The sequence below is a fragment of the Rana temporaria genome, chromosome 6 (genome assembly GCF_905171775.1).
Source record: "Rana temporaria chromosome 6, aRanTem1.1, whole genome shotgun sequence".
In the NCBI taxonomy this organism is placed as follows: Eukaryota; Metazoa; Chordata; class Amphibia; order Anura; family Ranidae; genus Rana; species Rana temporaria.
The window spans coordinates 87,948,382-87,968,009 of record NC_053494.1 but is presented as its reverse complement, the minus strand read 5'-3'; the positions used below and the strand labels follow the sequence as shown (position 1 = coordinate 87,968,009).

Sequence of the window (19,628 nt, the reverse complement as noted above, 5' to 3'; positions counted from 1 at the left end):
GGCATCTGCCCCTCAGTGCGTCAGTAACTATGACTAAACTGAGTTACTCGGCAGAAACCATCTGGGGACTTAAGTCATTTGCCTCTATTACCGGCCGCCACCAAAAAAGCCTTAAGGATTGAACGACTGTTTAGAATCGATCAACGATCGTCAGTCAATCACTACTCCTGCTTATCTAAACCAAAGCGCATGTCATTCGCTCTGGTCAATACAAGATCTGCAGTAAGACACTGAGTAGAAATTCATGATCTTATCCTACAATGCGATTTAGACTGTCTCTTTATTACAGAAAGCTGGCACACAGCTGACTGTAACACCATTCTAGATAAACTGGTGCCAGAGAACTATCGCATAACAGAAAACAGAGTGGGGCAAAGAGGAGGAGGCCTGGCAGTGATCCACAAGAGTTGTCTCTCGATCACTAAACCAGTCCTTCAAAACACACTTCCATTCATGGAAACCCTCTCCCTACAGTTTCAAACAAATCCCCAGGAGACCGTCCATATTCTACTCTGCTATAGACCACTGGGTCCAAAATCGCAGCTCCTCACATCCTTGACAGAATTAATTTCCACTTATACACTAAACAGCAAACATCTTTTGCTGCTTGGGGATCTCGACCTTTGGGCCAACTCCTCACAGGATCCCGTGGCCGTCTCCTGCATTGACAACTTGGAAGGACTAGGTCTGCAGCAGCTAGTATGTGGGCCCACATATGCTTTAGGTCACACGCTCGACCTTATTTTCAGACAAAATCTGGAAGTAAAAATTCTGGAAAATGAGCCGTTACCATGGACAGACCACCATGTAATCAAATTCATGATTACCAAAAATGCCCCTTTTAACAAAAGCATTAAAACTAGTGATAACATGGAAAAATTTTGGGAACAACTGCGCTAAGATGATGGGTTGAGATTGATAAGCAGCAATTAAATTGTGTATAAACAAATTAAGAACAAGTGAAAAAAGGGGGGATAATTGCGCTAAACTCAATTGTGCACTTGTATCAAATAAACATGTGACCAAGTATGTGTGTAACAGGTGAATCTAAACTGGAGGTATAGATTCATCCATGGAATCGGGGGGGCGTGGCCACCTGTTCCTACTGAACACTAGTGTGTGTAAACCCAGTAATCCAATAACACTGGGATGTGTCAATCGTGACTACAATAATTGCTATAGCAGAGTCAGGGGGCCGTGGCTGCCCGTCCCTCCTAAGCAGTGATGGGTGTGAGCCCAAAGTGCAATAACTTAAACAATATAACAAAAATACTAAAAACCGTGATAGCAATATTTGCTAGAAATTGATAAACCACAGAATTAATGTTTTGTGAAAAAGTCCATAAAGTCCAAAATTGAAAAATTAGATAGATAAGTCCATTTGGCAATGAAAACACCCGTGAAAATTCCAGGAATGCTGTAACTAAGCACCAGATGTGAGTCCACCACCAATCATGCAGCTGCTTACCAGAAATCAAGGTCCTGCCGGACCACTATCAACATATCTCTCAACCAGAGATTTAAGGCAGTAGTAGATCCTCCACTTGCACTAGAACCCAGCCGTATCCAGCCCATTCAGTGCACTTCAAGATAACTTGAATCCTCTGTCTAGAGGACAAGATCTCAGAAGAAGCTCCATTCGGAACTCTTCAAAATAACATTAGGTAATAAAATAAAAGCAATCCATTCACTTCAATCAGCTACGGAAACCCTGGATGCCATTAACACAGCTCTACTACAGTCAGCCGACTTGGTAGTGCCCAAACGCAAAACCTCCATCCGGAAATACAACTCCAGCTGGTTTAACGACCAGCTGTCGTTGCTTAAGCAAGAACGTAGAAGAGCGGAGGCAGCTTGGAAAAGAAGCACTACAGACGAAAACCACGCCATCTACAAGGAAAAAAACTAAAAAATACCACAAAGAAAAGATCATCACCAATGCCCTAAACCGTCCCCGCGAACTCTTCAAGTTAGTCACTCAGACCATGAATCCAGTCTGTCTGGAAGCCCCCAATTCTGATACCCAAGAATTTTACAATTAATTATCTGATCACTTCGTAAACAAAATTGAAAGGATCCGTGAAAGCATTCAGCAAAACGGTATCCCCCTCAATCCCCCCCTCAGTCAATCGCCCAATTCCCACAGAAATCAGCCGCAATAAACAATGTTTACTCTAAAAACCATCTCCATCGAGGCCACAAAAAATATCATCAGCGCCCTGCGTAATAGCACAGCACCTAATGATATTATCCCCACCAAACTGCTCAAGGAATGTGACGATATTCTGGCACCTCCCATCAAGCAGCTGATTAACCAGTCATTCAGGGAGGGCATAGTGCCCACCCTGTTGAAACAAGGTATAATCAAACCCATCCTAAAGAAGCCCACCCTGGACCCCAAGGACCCTGAACATCGTCGTCCCATAACAGGTCTGAACGTCTTCTCCAAGGTAATGGAGAAAGTGGTGGTACAACAGCTGCAACAGCATTTAGACACCCATAATTTGCTTGATCCTTTTCAATCGGGTTTCCGTCCAGATCACGGGACAGAAACAGCATTGCTCAAAATATGGGATGATGCTCTCGAGGCCGCAGACGAAGGAGAATCTTGTCTTCTAGTACTGTTGGACCTCAGCGCAGCTTTTGACACGGTAGACCACAAACTATTGCTGACTCGGCTAGCTGAAGTAGCCAAAGTCACGGAATGTGACTTATCCTGGTTCTCCTCCTTTTTGGAAAACCGATCACAAGTAGTGAAACTGGGACCGTTCATTTCTGAAAAACGTGTCCCTCAAGGATCTCCTCTGTCCCCGGTGCTGTTTTTTTTATTTTATTTTTATATAATCTTTATTTTCAAAAAAGTTTTTGCAGAAGAAAAACAGACATGCATACGGTCGGCCAACATGGCCCGTAAATGAAGTACAGGAAGTATAACAATCACATTGAATGTCAATATAGATCCTATGTCGGGCATTCAAACGAAACATAGTGGCAAAATATACCCCTAGGGCGTGCCCATACCTGGAAGTGCAGCTGGGGGAATGGTGAGCATCATATACAGGGCACATTATAAACCAATTCCATAGTGGATCACCCCGCCTGCACCACCTAAGCACACCCCAGTAGAAGGGAAGCCCCTCCACTAGTTAAAATAAACAGAACAAGCCTTCAAGCGTCGGACCCACATGCAATGGGGGAACCGAGAAAGGGGGAAACAGAAAAGGGTCCCACATATAAAGGAAGGGACTGGGGGGGGGAGGGGGGGGTAGCGTCCGGTGCATCAACAACAAAAAGACATTAGATAAACTGTAACGTCTCCATAATGGCTCTAACAGTCCACGTCAACATCAGGGCCACTGGGGATACTCCCCTCTCTAACACTGGGCCCCCTGCCAGAGGAATTTACCCCCTGGGGGGGCACAGGCAGCTCCTCTGGCCCCACGTAGTGTATCCAAGTCGCCCATATCGAGTAGAATTTATCATACTTATCTTTGCACTGCGCCATCCACTTCTCAGCCTCCATAATTTTGTTCACCATAGTCACCCACTCCGAGCGGGTCGGTATCTTAAGCGTCTTCCAATGTATCGGAATCAGCCGTCTGGCCGCATTGAGCAGATGAGGCAGTGCAGACTTGCGATATTGACTGACTGGAACAGTAGGGAAGTGGAGCAGGGATTCCAATGGAGAATCCGGTAGCTCCACGTCTAGGATCAATTTGATCTGAGCGTGGACATCTTGCCAGAAGGGGCGCAGCCTGGGACACTCCCACCAAATATGCAGGAAAGTGCCCCTTTGGCCACACTCCCGCCAGCATGCATCTGGAAGAGAGGGTACATCTGAGTAAGTCTGGTTGGTACCCTATACCATCTGGTGAGCACCTTATAACTATTTTCCTGCATCCTCGTATCAACCGTGCTCGAGTGTGTGAGTCTATACATGTGGTCCAGCTGGGGCTTAGTAAAGCTGTGCTGCAGGTCTCCCTCCCACTCCCGTATAAACATTGGCTTCCCATCCTCCCGCAAGGAGTATATCAGGGCATATAACACTGAGATGGCATGGGGGACAGCCGCCTGAGACATACAGAGACGTTCAAAGGGGGACGCCTGTGTGGGCGACCTGACCCCCTGGGGTAGGGTGGTGAGAAAATGACTGAGTTGCCGATAGCGCCACTCATCCATTAGGAAGGGACCATATTGCTCCCTCAGCGTATCCAGGGACAGCAAACCCCGATCCTGGACTCCCCGTCCACGTCCGGAAAAAGGACGGGTGTTCCCCCGGAGTGAACCAGGGAAAGCCCCCCAGGGGTGCCAGAGGGGAAGTCGGCAAAGCAAGCCCCCCGACTTATTTAGAGCATCCCAGATCGCCAGGGCATGGACGGCAAAAGGAGACATCAGCTCCGACAAACCCCTATGCTCCCCAGGCACCCACGGGGCATGGGACAGGTTACGCCCTGCCAAGAACTTGTCCAAGGGCATCCACACTTTGTGTTGGACACTATGGTACCAGTCCAAAATGTGCTGAAGGGCTATCGATTCGTAGTACCTTCGTACCACTGGGACCCCCAACCCACCTGCAGACTTAGGGCGTTGCAAAATGCGGAGAGCCAGCCGGGGACATTTCCCACTCCGGATATACTGGATGAATAAGCTGTTGAGGCTTGATAAGAAGGCCCTGGGCAAGGCAATCGGAACCATCTGTAGGAAAAACAAAATTCTGGGGAGCACATTCATTTTCAGCACACTGACCCGGCCCATCCATGAGAAGGCCGCCCTATCCCACCTCTTCAGGTCCACCCTAATGGTCGAGAGCAGTGGGGCGTAGTTACACTCGTACAGCTGAGCGCAGCTCGTTGGTAGATGAACCCCTAAATACTTCAGGGATGACTGGCACCATGTGAATGAAAAAGCGGACTGCAGCTGTGCGCGCAATCCTGGGGGAATGTTCAGTGACAGGATCTCCGACTTGGCATAGTTTATCTTAAAATTAGATAAGAGGTGGAACTCCGCCAGCTCCGCCATAATGTTGGGCAGGGACACCAGAGGTTCAGACACATAGAACAATACGTTGTCCGCGTAGGCGGACAACTTATGCTCCTTTGGGCCAACCGTAAAACCCCTGATATTGTTGTTGAGGCGAATCCGGCTGAACAGCGGTTCGAGCGTTAAAGCGAACACGAGGGGTGATAACGGGCATCCCTGCCATGTCTCATTGCTAATCGGGAAGGGGTCTGATAGCAGTCCGTTCACCTTAACTCTGGCGGACGGGAGCTATACAGGGAGGAGGTCCAGGCCAGCATATTAGGACCTAAGCCAAGCTTGGTCAAAACTATTTTCATATACGTCCAGTCCACCCGGTCAAATGCCTTCTCGGCATCAGTGGAAAGCAAAAGACACGGTTGTGGGGCTGCCTGCGATTCCACCCAGTGGATCAGCTGGAGTGCCCTGTTCGCATTGTCCCTCGCTTCCCTGCCCATAATGAAGCCAGTTTGGTCCGGGTGTACAACAGACGGGAGTACCGGCTTAAGCCTATTGGCCAATATTTTGGCCAAAATCTTAATGTCGGCATTCAGAAGCGATATAGGCCTATAACTACCTGGCAAGGAGTGGTCCTTCCCCTCTTTCGGCAGGACCGAAATATGAGCCAGAGGCCAACGCCGTAAAATACGTGCACATAGGCCCCGACAGTTCCTGCACCTATGGGCCTTGATGCTGGCTGGTGGGTACCTCTGGGCCTTGGTGCTGGCTGGCGGGTACCTCTGGGCCTTGGTGCTGGCTGGCGGGTACCTCTGGGCCTTGGTGCTGGCTGGCGGGTACCTCTGGGCCTTGGTGCTGGCTGGCGGGTACCTCTGGGCCTTGGTGCTGGCTGGCGGGCACCTCTGGGCCTTGGTGCTGGCTGGCGGGCACCTCTGGGCTGGCGGGCACGATAGGTACCTGTAACAATGAAAATAACAGTGGGGGGGGTCAGGGGCTATGATGTGGGTCCAGGGCTGGTAGTGGGGGGTCAGGGCCAATAGCAGGGGGGGGCGTACGGTACTTACGTTTATGCAGACTGTGGCTGGTGAACAGCTCTGGCGGCACCTCTGAGCAGCGCTGGGATTGCTGACAGGCAATGCTGAGCACCTATGCTGAGCACCTCTGGGCCGACAGGCAATGCTGGGCTGACTTGCTGGCAACTCGCAGGACGTTTTGCCTCTTGCCTCACAACTCTGGGCGGCAGCTCCGCCCCTCCAGATCATACTGCAGCTGCGCGGCGCGGGAATGTCCGTAATTGCGAGGCACTTTACATACACTTGCGGGCATGTCCATACTCGCGAGTGTACGTAAAGTGAGTGTCCGCAAAGCGGGGTATGCCTGTATAGTCCCTGTGAAGCAATCTCCAACAGTCCACCAAATGGTGGGCCTGTAGAGACTTCTGGAAGCGCTTCAAAAAGGCAAATGAGTGCCCCGAGCGGCCGGAGGATGTGTCAACAAGGGGGTCCGGGCAAACGTTGAAGTCCCCCCCCCCCCCCCCCCAGGATGAGGTGCCCATCCCGGAAGGCTGACAGTGACTCCAGCAGAGTCCAAAAAGGAAATCTGGCCGCTGTTCGGAGCATAGAGTGTAGCAAGAGTATATTTACGGCCGGAGATGGAGCCCTTAACAAAAGCAAAGCGACCATTAGGGTCTAATTTTTGGTCCTCAACAATGAAGGGGCAGTTTTTGTGTATCGCTATAGCCACCCCCCCCCCCCCGATTTGGCTCGGGGGGGAATTGCTAAGGAACCACAGTGGGTAAAGGTGAGTGGGAAGGCGGGGGACCGAGTCAGTGGGGAAATGCGTCTCCTGCAAAAAAAGGACATGTGCCCCCATGCGTTTCATCTCAAACCACAACTTACTGCGTTTCATCAGAGAGCCCAGGCCACGGACATTATAGGATACAACTTTCACATCAGCCATCTCAGATGATCCGGGACTGGACGTGGAAGGGACCGTTCACACAACCCCGCCAGCAGACAGGAGCACATAGAACTCACCGAACCTCGAAGGAGCCTAGGAAACAGAGCACGGTTATAACAGATGTTTAGTACCAGGAACACAAGGGATGGGGGGGGGGGGGTACAGAGAAAAAACAGTCAACAAAAAACAAACAATATAACAACAAAAAAAAACACAATGCCCAACGGGCATAGCTTAGTGCAATAACCCCACCGGTCGGGGACCCCCCCCCCCCCCCCGTCTCCCAAAAAGGGAGAAGCGGCGGGGGTCAGCGAGCAGAGGTTGTCCCCAAAAAGGGAGCATGACTCTAAGGAGTCGGCCTATTGGGGGGTTAGTGACGAGGCACAGAGAGCGAGTCCGTCCAGCGACCCGTGGGTGTCACTTAAAGCAGCGTCTGCCCCTGAGCCCAGGGGAGACTATTATAACGGCAGTCAGGGGGGAATGTCATCCAGCAATGTCAGCAACAAAATGGAAAAAAGGGCAGTTCAGGTGCCAGGAACAGTAGAAACCACAGTTCATGCATCTCCTATTGGGGAGTGGGGAAGTGGCGTGTGGCCGGGCGGGCCCCTCCTGCGGCCGGGAGCCACTGTTCAGGGCGGTTAGGCAGAGGAATGTCCGGGGACACCCTCCAGTCTGGGACATCTACTTGAGGTAACCCCAGGGATTCCAGGAATCGGGGTAGGTCATCTCTGGTACGAAGAGTATGCGTCAGGCCATCTTTAGTAACCGACAGGCTAAATGGAAAGCCCCAGCGATAGATCAGCTGGGCATCCTGAAGAGCCCCCCAGCAGGGGCTTGAGGGCCCTGCGCTGCATCAACGTGTGTCTGGACAGATCCGGGGAAAAAAGTAAGCTGCGCACCATCAAAGTCCACGTGCCTGACCCCCCTGACCTGAGTCATGATGCGTTCTTTAAGGGAATACTTGTGTAGCTTACAAATAATGTCCCGAGGCTTTTCTGGGTCATCAGAGGGGGGGACGCAGAGCACGGTGTGCACGATCAATTTCAATAAAGTCCGGTGCTTGTCAGCCTAGGATTTGCTTAAAGACCCCTTGCAGGGTAGGAATAATCTCCCTCGGGCCTGTCGCTTCAGGTAGGCCTCTGATGCGAATGTTCACTCTGCGGCTTCTATTTTCAAAATCGTCCATTTGATCCAGCAAGGCCTCAAGCCTTTACAATGTTCAGTGAGCGCCTGCAAGGCCGGGTGGTTTCTTCCCATTGAGCTTCCAGAGTCTCTACTCTGCCTCCCAAGTGAGCAGTATCCACTTGCAGATCTGCAATATCCTGCCTCAGGGCCTTCTCCACCGTGTGAGCGAATCGCTCCAAGTCGGCCTTAGTGGGGAGGGAGAGTATATGGGAGCGGGTGTCTTTATCCCCCCCAGGGATCTACACCATTCCCAGGCTGCTCAATGCTTTCAGGGCTGGAGGCGGAAGGAGAGTGAGGCTGTGTTGAAAGCCTGCAGGTGCGAAGAGTCAATAGGGGAAGCAGGCCTGGAAGCATGGGAGCCAGGCGCCATCTTGGCTGTACTTGCCGTGTCGCAGCAGGCTCCAAAGAAGGCTTCCAACGATCCGGACCGTCCCCGCTGAGGCTGCGGCGAGGGTTTGCGCTTCGGAGGCATCGTTCAGCGCCGGAATCCCCCCAGGAAAGCCGCCGTGTATGTCGGTAAGAGCGCGGGTCGCACGGAGCTCAGGGAGAGCACGTCCTCACTCGCTCATGCCGCGGCCACGCCCCCCCCCCCGGTGCTGTTTTTAATATCTATCTTCGCCCCCTTTTTGAAATCATCAGCAGCCAAAAGCTGCTCTACCACTCTTATGCGGATGACACACAATTGTACTTTCTCATCTGCAACAAAAAGGATCATCATCTCGGTCTAGAGAAATGCCTCTTTGATAGAGAACTGGATAGAGTTATCTTAAACTCAACGGATCGGAAACAGAACTTCTCCTGTTTCACGCCAATCAAAAGAATCAACCGGCAACACCCTGGACACCTCCGCCCATTCTGGGCAAAATTATCACCCCTAGCACCAAAGTCAAAAGTCTCGGAGTCATCTTTGACACCAACATGACAATGGATGCACAAATTGGGTCAGTAGTCAGCGGATCCCACCATCTGCTGCGCCTACTAAGCAGATTTATTCCATTTATTTCCAAAGAGGACATGGCAGTCGTGGTGGGAACAATTGTTAACTCCAGACTTGATTATGCAAATGCCCTCTACCTAGGACTCCCAAAGTACCAAATCACTCGCCTGCAGGTCATTCAGAATACGGCCGCGCGACTGGTGACTGGGAAAAAAACCTTGGGAATCAATCTCACCTTCACTGAGAAAGAAGCCTTCACTGGCTGCCAGTGAAAGACCGAATCACTTTCAAAGCACTCTGTCTGACGCATAAATGTATTTTGGGAAATGCCCCCAAATATCTATGCGAAAAAATAAAGGCTTGTTGTAAGCCAATCGCGTTCTGCGATCCTCCCACCAAAATCTACTCCAAATCCCCAAAACCAGATACAAGTCCAAAGGAGAAAGAAGATTTGCTGTCCTGGGCCCTCGACTTTGGAACACTTTATCAACCTCCATTCGATTGAAGAAGAACCACTTGGCCTTTAGGAGAAAGATCAAAACCCATCTCTTTTGAGGTCAAAGGAGAAGTGGTTTGTGAAGGATATGTCAGTGTAAATCTCCCTGCTTGGTTAAATTGTGGGTTAGAGGTAAAATGGATTCATGTGTTACAAGCTATTGACATGTTAATGACCCTTCCTCAGCCAGCTCCCTAGTTCAAATGGTAATTGATTTATTGTGTGTGGGAAGGAGACCGGCCTTACTGTTTACAATGATTAGATAAGTGGCTCATGTTAATTATTCTGATTGCTTCATTGTGGTCAGGCTGTTACAACTAGTATTCAACTCCACTGATGTCTTTATCTAAAGAAACGTGTCTGCATGGTCGGCTCCGACTTGTCCCTTATAATCTGTATGGGAAACCCCACTGTGTGAGGGGGGCGTTCCTAACAGGCTGTAACCACATATAAGCTGAGTTTTTGTGTCAATAAAGTGTCTTGTTCTAGCAGTAAGCTTGGCATGTGTGGCTTTCTGGGCGATTCCAGGGATATCCCTCCTCGTGGACTATTGGGGTGATTTTCGTTATGGGAAGAAGGGAACGTTGACGGGGATATCATACCGATACCGTCACATGGTTAAACAAGCGCCCAGAGGCGATTCAGTTCGCATGTGCAACACTATATACGTTTTTCACTCACTCACAAAAACCTCACTCTAAAAACTGCACTTCTTGTTGTCCTAGTATCCGCTAGAAGAGTAAGCGAAATCCAAGCCCTGTCCATGATGGAACCATACTGCCTAATACACTTAGACAAAATAATTCTCTCACTAGACTCGACCTTCCTACCCAAGGTCTCTTCAACATTCCATAGAACCCCAAAAAAAATCATCCCTACGCTTCCAAAAACTATAGCGAACAAGAAAAGGGACATTTACAGCAAACTAGATGTAAGAAACACCCTCATTGCATACCTCGAGAGAACAAAGGCTTGGCGAAAAACAACGTCATTTTGTCCTCTATGCAGGAGTTAACGAAGAGAAACGAGCATCCAAAAATACCTTTAACAGATGGCCAAGAATGGCCATACAGACGACCTATGAGGCACAAGATTTCACTCCTCCAGGAGGGTTCAGAGCACACGTAACCAGAGCCTGGGCGACCTAGTCGCAGAGAAAGCAGGGGTGACTCCAAAGCAGGTCTGCAGGGCAGCGACACGGTCGAGCTTCAGTACCTTCACAAGGCACTACCGTATAGACCAGTTGTCCGACCAAGACCAGGCATTTGGTCGCAAGGTGCTCCAGTCTCTACCCCCACCCTAGTAAGTATTGCTTGATACACCCTCTCGGATGCTGCCCTGGAAGACGATTCGAGAAAACTGTTAGGTACCTGGTAACTCTTTTTTTCTAAGAAGTCTTCCAGGGCAGCACTAGTTCCCACCCTTAATAAACAGATACCAAATACAGAGGGGGAGGCTATTTTCGGAACGCGTGACGCGCCATAGCCGGACGTCAATTATGTTCCCCTCTTCATAGGAACGCCTACTCCCCGCGGGAGTCTGAAACGAAACTCAAGGATTAAACTGTAAGTACAGCGCAAAAAAAATAAAGGCATACTGTAGCTGACGCTAGTATGCTGGATGGCATGGTACATAGTTATTTTTTAGGGTGAACCTCCGCTTTAATTCCATGAGCAGGCAGAGACCAGTCCATGATCCACCCTTCCCAAAATGGGACCTGTCATTAGTGCTACAAACTATGACAGCGGGCCCTTTCGAACCATGGGAGAATTGCAGCCTGAAGATGCTGACACTTGAAGCAGTGTTCTTGGAAGCAATTACTACAGCCAGACGGGTCTGTGAGATAAAGGCCCTATCAATCAGAACTCCTTTTGTCAGATTTTCCCAGATCGCATAGTTGTCAAGATGGATCCAAGGTTTTTGCCCAAGGTGGGCTCAAGATTTCACAGAGGTCAAGATATTGTTTTACCTCAGTTGTGTACAACTCCTAGGGAAGAAGAAATCAAGTTCCACAAGTTTGGATGTCAAGAGATGCACCCTACATTATTTTAAGGTAACAAAAACCCTTAGGAAGATAGACTTTTTATTTTATTTTTATTTTCTGGGGCCAGGAAAGAGCACAACGCATAACGCACCATAGCCAGATGGCTAAGGGAAGCAATTGGTCAAGCTTATACGTTGGGAGGAATGCAGATCCCAGAGGGTATAAGGGCACATTCTGCAAGAGCAATGGCAGCGTCGCAGGCAGAGAGAGCTGGAGCAACGCCGGAACAGATTTTTTAAAGTTGCAACATGGTACAGCTTTACTACTTTTGTAAGACACTACAGAGTGGACCTCTGGTCTGCAAAAGATCAGACTTTTGGACGCAAGGTTTTACAAGCCGTAGTCCCATCCTAGGGGTAAGTGCTCGCTTATTCTCTCAGGTGGCTGTCCTGAAAGACGATTATGGGGAAAAATGAAGTTACTTACTGGTAACATTCTTTCGCGGAGTCTTTCAGGACAGCCAGGTACCCACCCAAATGGAAGAAAACTTTTTTTATTTTTTACAGGAAATGTCATATAGTTTGAATATGTGTATCGTATGTTCTTGTGTCTCCCCAGTGCTAGAGGTGCTCTTTTAAGAACTGAGGAGCCAGCAGGGGAGGAGGACATTTTATAGAAGGCTGGCGCTGTGTTTCCTACAGAGGGGAGGGGCCAAGGTCTCTCCAGGTGGCTGTCCTGAAAGTCTCTGGGAAAGAACGTTGCCAGTAACTTTGTTTTTTTAATATTTTGTTGAGGATCCTTTACTGTCAATGACTGTCTGAAGTCTGGAACCCATGGAGGGTTTCCTCTTTTCTGATGTTTTGCCAGGCTCTAACTGGAGCTCTCTTCAGTTCTTACTTCTTACTTCTTTGGTCTTTTCTGCCTTTAAGTTTTTGCCTTCAAGTGAAATGCATGCTCAATTTGGGTTGAGATCAGGTGATTGACTTGGCAATTGTGGAATATTCCACTTCTTCTTTTCTTTCAAAAGTTCCTGGGTTGCTTTTGCAGTGTGTTTTTTTGGATCATTGTCCATCTGTTCTGTGAAGCACCGTCCAATCAACTTTGCTGCATTTGGCTGAATCTGGGTTGACAGTATATCTCTAAACACTGCAGAATTCCTCCGGCTACTTCTGTCTTCTGTCACGTTGTCAATGAATACCAATGACCCAGTATCACTGGAAGCCATGCATGCCCATGCCATCACATTGCCTCCACCATGTTTTACAGATGACGTGTGCCTTGGATCATGAGCTGTTCCAAGCCTTCTCCACACGTTTCTTCCCATTAATCTTAGTTTCATCCGTCCAAGGAATGCTTTTCTAGAACTAGGGCTTTGTTTAGTGTTTTTTTTTCTGCAAAGTCTAATCTGGCTTTTCTATTCATCAGGCTTATGAATGTGGTGAACCCTCTGTATTTGCTCTCATGAAGTCTTCTCTTGATTGTGGACTTTGACAATGATACGCCCACCTCCTAGAGAGTGTCCTTCACTTGTCTGGATGTTGGGAATGGGTTTTTCTGTACGATAGTAAGAGTCCTGCGATCATCCACCACTGTCGTTTTTTGTGAATGTGCAGGCCTTTTTATGTTGCTAAGCTCCCCAGTGCGGCGTTCTTTCCTCAGAATGTACCAAACTTGATTTGGCCACTCCCAATGTTGCTATCTCTGATGGATTTTTTTGTTTTTGAAGCCTTACAGTGGCCTGTTTCACTTGCGTGGTCCGCTTTTTTTACGCATGATGTAGGTTCACAGCAATAAACCCTTTTACCTGCTTAATTGATGAAGAAATAACAAAGTAGTTGCCCATACCTGGCCATAAAACGGCTTTTGATTCAATTACTTTTGGCCTCTTGAAAAGGGGTGGATGGCTAAAGACCCCTTTCACACTGAGGGTGTTTTGCAGGCACTATAGCTAAAAATAGTGCCTGCAAAGTGCCCTAAAACAGCTGCTCCTCACACTCCAGTGTGAAAGCCCGAGGGCTTTTACACTGGAGCGGTGCGCTGATAGCGCTGATAGGGCATCAGAAAAAGTCCTTTAACTCACCGCTCCTAATGCGCTCCTGCCCATTGAAATCAATGGGCAGCACCGCCATACCGCCGGCGAAACGCTGCTACGAGGGCTTTCACACTCTAGAGGTGTGCTAAAAGAACAATCCTGGATCGCCGCACTCCTCAAAAAACAATGTCTTTATTCAAAACATGAAAAAACAACAAAAATTCTAATGGAAAAAAACAGCCAAAATTCATGCAGTTAACCAAGAAGCTACGAGTTGGCATCACAGGATGCGAAACATGTCAGCTCTTTTTTCCTAATCCACTTCTTGGTTGACTGCATGAATTTTGGCTGTTTTTTCCATTAGAATTTTTGTTGTTTTTTCATGTTTTGAATAAAGACATCGTTTTTTGAGGAGTGCAGCGATCCAGGATTTTTCTTTCATCTCATGGTAATTGAGCACAGCCAGCACCCTCTTGGTTTGTTGGGACGGAAGCAATGGGGATTGATTGTTTTTAGAGCGGTATACTTTTCTTCACTGAAGAGGTGTGCTGGTAGGGCGTCAGAAAAAGTCCTGCCAGCAGTTCTTTGGAGCAGTGAACTCACCGCTCCCAATGTGCTCCTGCCCATTGAAGTCTAGGGGGTGGCACAGTGTGAAAGGGCTCTAAAAGAGCTGTAATTCCTAAACCCTTCCTCTGATTTGGATGTACATACCCTCAAATTAACCACTTAAGGACCCGCTCACGTATATATACGTCATTAGTTTAAAGATGGATATCTTGGTAACGGTAGCAGCCGCTGCCACAACCGAGATATCCATCTTTGCTGTGAGCGGTCCTTTAAACGATACCGGTGGTCTCCGCGGCGAGATCACCGTTGGCTCCCGCGCCCTCCGCCACTTCCCGGAGCCGTCGGCAGCGGCGGAGGCGATCAGGTCCTGTCTCCTGCTCAGCTGGCATACGAGTGGGGGCAAGATGGCCCCCACCCATCTCCATAGCATAGCATTTCCATAGTCAAAACGTCACTTCTGCCCATGCTTCTTAAAGCGGGGGTTCACCTGAAAAAAATAAAATTTAACATTAGATTCAGGCGAGTTGTTAGAAGCACAATCGGGTGTGTTTTTTTTTAAATCATTGCCGTACATACTGTTTTAGAGAGTATGTATATATACCATAGCCGGCCGTCAATCATGTTCCCCTCTTCATAGGAACGCCTTTCCCCGCGGGAGTCTGAAATGAAACTAAAGGATTAAACTGTAAGTACAGCGCAAAAAAATAAAAATAAAGGCATACTGTAGCTGACGCTAGTATGCTGGATCGCATAGTACAAAGTTTTTTTTTTTTTTTTTTATGGTGAACCTCCGCTTTAAGAGGACCTGTCATGCTTTTTTCTATTACAAGGAATAAAAGTGACCCCCTTTTTTTTTTTGTGTGTAAAAATTTGAGGCTTCCAGCCTTGTACCTGAAAAAAGTGTGTGTGTGTGTGTGTGTGTATATATATATATATATATATATATTATAGTATTTTTTTTTTTTTCCTGAAACTTCCATCTTAAAGTTAGAGTGCGTGTTATACGCCTATGCGTGTTTATATGCCGATAAATACAGTAATTGGATCTAAATAAATTGTGTGTGTGTGTGTGTATATATAATCTCTCTCTATGTACACTCACTTTTAATCTATTTTGAGCTAATACGCAGTAGTCACTTACGATATTTACTCAAGTTAATGCTTTGTTACTTTCAGAAAATCACTAATGACCTGGCAGAATTTCTTCAGAGCTTGAGAAAAAGAGTAAAGGTTGGAGTTGTTGGAGGTTCAGATTTTGAGAAAATCCAAGAACAGCTGGGAGAAGATGGTAAGGAAAGACGTTTCTGTGTTTTGTTTGTTTTTTGTTTTTTCTTTCTGCTGTCTGCAACAATTCCCTGAGGTTCCTATCCGTTTTCTCTATGCTACTAAAATTCTGCACTAAATGGAGAGCTACTTCTCACCTTCTGTCACAATAGTGGGTAATAAGCGGCGTTTTTTCCAATGAAGACACATACAGCAATAAAAATCTGTATAAAAACTTTTTATGATCCCCCCCCCCCCCCCACTCTATCCAAAACTAAAATAACGTTAGATGCAGTTCCACTCCAAAGTGTCTCCATTAGGGATATTCACTTTCTGATCGTAAATCCAAAATTTAGAGTTGTCCCCAAAACAGGAATAGAGAACTATTCCAATGAGGACACTTGTTCCCATGACAACTGTGTAATAGGGGATTCCTGTCACATTAAAATGATGCTCTTCTGGTTGTGTCCGAAGGACATGAAATGACGGGTCTTCCTAATGAGACAGATGGCAAAAAAACATGGACAGCAGTTTTTAACCTCCACTTTTGTACCATAATAAAATATTTTGGGTTTAGATATATTTGTAGTAGGGCTGTTACTGATAAAAAAAATTGTGTTTGATTAATTGTGTTTTTTTTTTTTATCGATTAATCGACTAATTTCGATTAATTATAATGCACATACAGATCCAACTACTTTTAGCTGATCTCCTCCCTGCAGACTGATTCCCAATGCAGCTACCAACCACTGGAAAAATGGATAGCAGGAAACAAAAAACACACAAAGGCAGCACTGGATGGGAATAGCATTAAAACTTTTATAGTCTTCAAGTAGGTAACCAAATAAATATTGCACTGGAGATAAAATCGATGTAGCTACATAAACTGTAAAAATGGTGCGAGTAATGCCAAACGGTAACAAAAGCAGTCATAAAAACATGTAGCTAAGTATGATACTGGTATAAAAATGTGTACAACGATGCCACTGCTGAATCCAGATGAGGAGAAGTTAACATCAGTTCGTCGGCATGTAGATGTCCCATGAAGGGAACTATCACAACTCCCAGTGGATGGTTGTAGAATCCCAGGTTGATAGAGGAAAGTGTAACAGCCCTTGCGTGTGGCAGATAGTAAGATCCCGCCGGCATGCAGATATGAAGGCATAGCAAAGGAGCCCTTCAGATGGACACGGTAAGCCCAGCCTGTGTCCGTGACGTCACCGGATCTCCGATGGAACTCCCTGAAGGCCCGGAAGCCGACGGAGAGGTGAGTACCAATCAAAATAATTTTGATCGATCAAAAAAATTAAAGATTAATCGATGAATTAATAGTTAATTTCCACAGCCCTAATTTGTAGTAATCTATGACCTAGCTTTTTTTTCTAAATTATTCTAAAATATCAAGATTACCATGGCTCTATTTTTTTTTTTCTTCTTTTTGTCGCCCTCCGTGTCCCTCACTAATGCACTTCACTACTGCTAGTATAGAGCAAGGGCTGCTGTTATTTTTGGTTACACACTCGGCTTTAGGGAACTGTGTACTACAATTCTCACAGGGCTGAATGTGTCTGCAGGTCAATGTGTAGCCCAACCCAAGGGGGGCATAAAGAACAATTGTAGCCATCCTAGAACAAGAAGTATGCGAGCAACCGAAAAAAAATTGCATTTGAGAGATAGGAGATATGTTCTATTTAGATTTAGACATACTGTATTGCATTTTATTTTCTAAAACAATATTTAGTGTCACCAACACAATTTCAGCCTGTTCCAAAGTTTACAGCTTCTCCTGCCAAGGTCTTTTTTCTTCAAAGACTTGTACTGGGACATTGTCAAGCGGATTAGGCAAGGTTAAAATGGTAGTTTTGTCCTTTTAAACTTGCTATACCATATACTGTATATACCACATTTTGTTTTTCTTAACCACTTACGGACCAAGCCTGTTTTTCAGACTCTGTGTTTACAAGTTAGCATCCTAGAGAATAAAATGGCAGTCATTGCAATACTTTTTGTCACACCGTATTTGCGCAGCGGTCTTACAAGCGCACATTTACCCTTAAAAATCTCCATAGGCGACGTTTAAAAAATTCTACAGGTTGCATGTTTTGAGTTACAGAGGAGGTCTAGGGATAGAATTATTGCTCTCGCTCTGACAATCGCGGCGATACCACACATGTGTGGTTTGAACACCATTTTCATATGCAGGCGCTGCTCAAGTCTGCGTTCGCTTCTGTGCTTGTTGGGATGGGGCGCTTTTAAAAAAATAAATATATCATTTTTTTTTTTTTTTTTTACACGGTTTAAAAAAAAATGGGTCACTTTTATTCTTATTACAAGGAATGTAAACATCCCTTGTAATAGAAAAAAGCATGACAGGTCCTCTTAAATATGAGATCTGGGGTCAAAAAGACCTCCGATCTCATATTTGGACTTAAACGCAATAATAAAAAATAAAATGTCCCTTTTAAGACGTATTGGTGGAAGTGACGATTTGATGTTTCTTCCGCCCTGCAGTGATATGGAGACGGGTGGGGGCCATCTTCCCCCTCACTCGTCTCCATGCACAGCAAGGGAAAGGACCGGATCGCCTCCGCTGCTGCCGGCCGCTCCTGTAAGCAGCAGAGGGCACCGGAGAGCGGCGGGAGGAGGGGCCCTCTCCTGCCACCGATAAAAGTGATCTTGCGGCGTATCCACCACAGAGACCACTTTTATCTTTGTAAAGGACCACTAAAGAAGAGGATACCGGGGTTATGGTAGCTAGCTGCTACCATAACAAAGGTATTCCTCTTCAGACAGATCACGTATAATGACAGTGGGCGGTCCGAAAGTGGTTAAAATACACCTTTCAGTCCTATAAAGTTGACCCCTAAGCCTGGCTTGTTTTAATTTGCAGACCCCAAAATTTTTGAGGATGTGGAGAACTGTCTGCCTGCATTTTATTCCCATTGCCAATTTAGGTGTACTATGTATCACCTAGAGGGGAAATTTTCGTTTTATCAACAGAACTGTTGTTTACTCTAATTTACCTTCACATCTATGTCACTGTCTTCCCAGTGATACAAATTGTATATATACATTATTGATAATGATTTTGTTATATTGTGTTAACCTGGAGGTTCAATCAAATATTTTAATGTCTTTTCAGTGCTTGAAAAGTTTGATTATGTGTTCTCTGAAAATGGTCTTGTTGCATACAAGGATGGACAGTTTCTATGCAAACAGGTCAGTGTTGTGTTTTTAGACAATTTATTATATTTTTAAGTAACACTGTAATGACTTGTGATTATTCACTAATTGAGTTCCTCCCCTATATAACCCCTCCCAAATGGAGAGTACCTCAGTTTTTTTTCGCCAGTGTTTAAGGTGGTTGGTCACATTCAACATGTGCTAAGAAGAAAAATGCTCTTTTGATGGTCTGGCTGCGGAGACCTAGGAGCTATAACCGGATCCATTCCTCTGGCCGATATTAAAAGCCTAAGATGGTTGGTACCCAGGCCTCATGTAAAGAAGAAATGAGGTTTGCTTGTAATGTCTCTCTGCGGAGGTCTGGGATCCAGACTTTGGTGTATTAATACATCTGTGGCACGAAAAGTTTCTGGCAGAGTTTTCTACAGGTCCAGGTATGAGGTTTCTCTAATGTAACCCTTGATGAACCTCAAGGTTGGCACAACTTGCCCGCCAAGGATAGCTGGAACTACTTTTAGTAGCTTTTCTGCGGCGTGGATAAGGTAAGAAGAGGATCATTTATTTTGTTATTATCTTCTGTGAGTAGGATGTCTTTTCCTGGTTTTCACCACTGGAGGGAGTAAGTGAACACCTGGTGTATTCTTACATAGCCATCCAGGAACAAGCTCGGTGAAGTCTGTCAAAAAATGCCACTCGCCTCCTTCCACTGCAGGCTCTGCCACAAAACGCATACAGGGGTACCCCAATGATGCCCCAGTAATCTATCCCCCTTCTCTTCGTTGCCCTGGGCGTCACCTTGACGGTGGCATTTATGCGCACGGGAAGCGCGTTTTTCTGCTGTCTAATGGGCAGATGGAGAGGGGGGGGGGTCGTGGTTGTGCGTGCCCGTGTGTGCAGGCTCCAAGAGGCTGATTTAAAGCCCAGCACGCCAGAAGCCTTCTGTAAGCGGCATGGACACAGAGCTGTGGGCTGTAAGCATCCCTGTGGATTGAACCAGGCAAACCAAGACTCCTACTCTGCATCAGGTTGTGCAGTGAGCTAATATATG

General features: G+C 46.7%; 1 protein-coding gene across 1 annotated transcript in view; it reads left to right on the top strand.

Moving 5' to 3' along the window:
- The window catches only part of PMM2 (phosphomannomutase 2), a 113,933-nt gene that overhangs the window by 13,990 nt on the left and 80,315 nt on the right, over window positions 1-19,628 (top strand). The window contains exons 2-3 of the mRNA XM_040356974.1: window positions 15,311-15,422; window positions 18,540-18,616. Coding sequence (XP_040212908.1) covers window positions 15,311-15,422; window positions 18,540-18,616 — 189 coding nt within the window. The remainder of the gene's footprint in view (window positions 1-15,310; window positions 15,423-18,539; window positions 18,617-19,628) is intronic.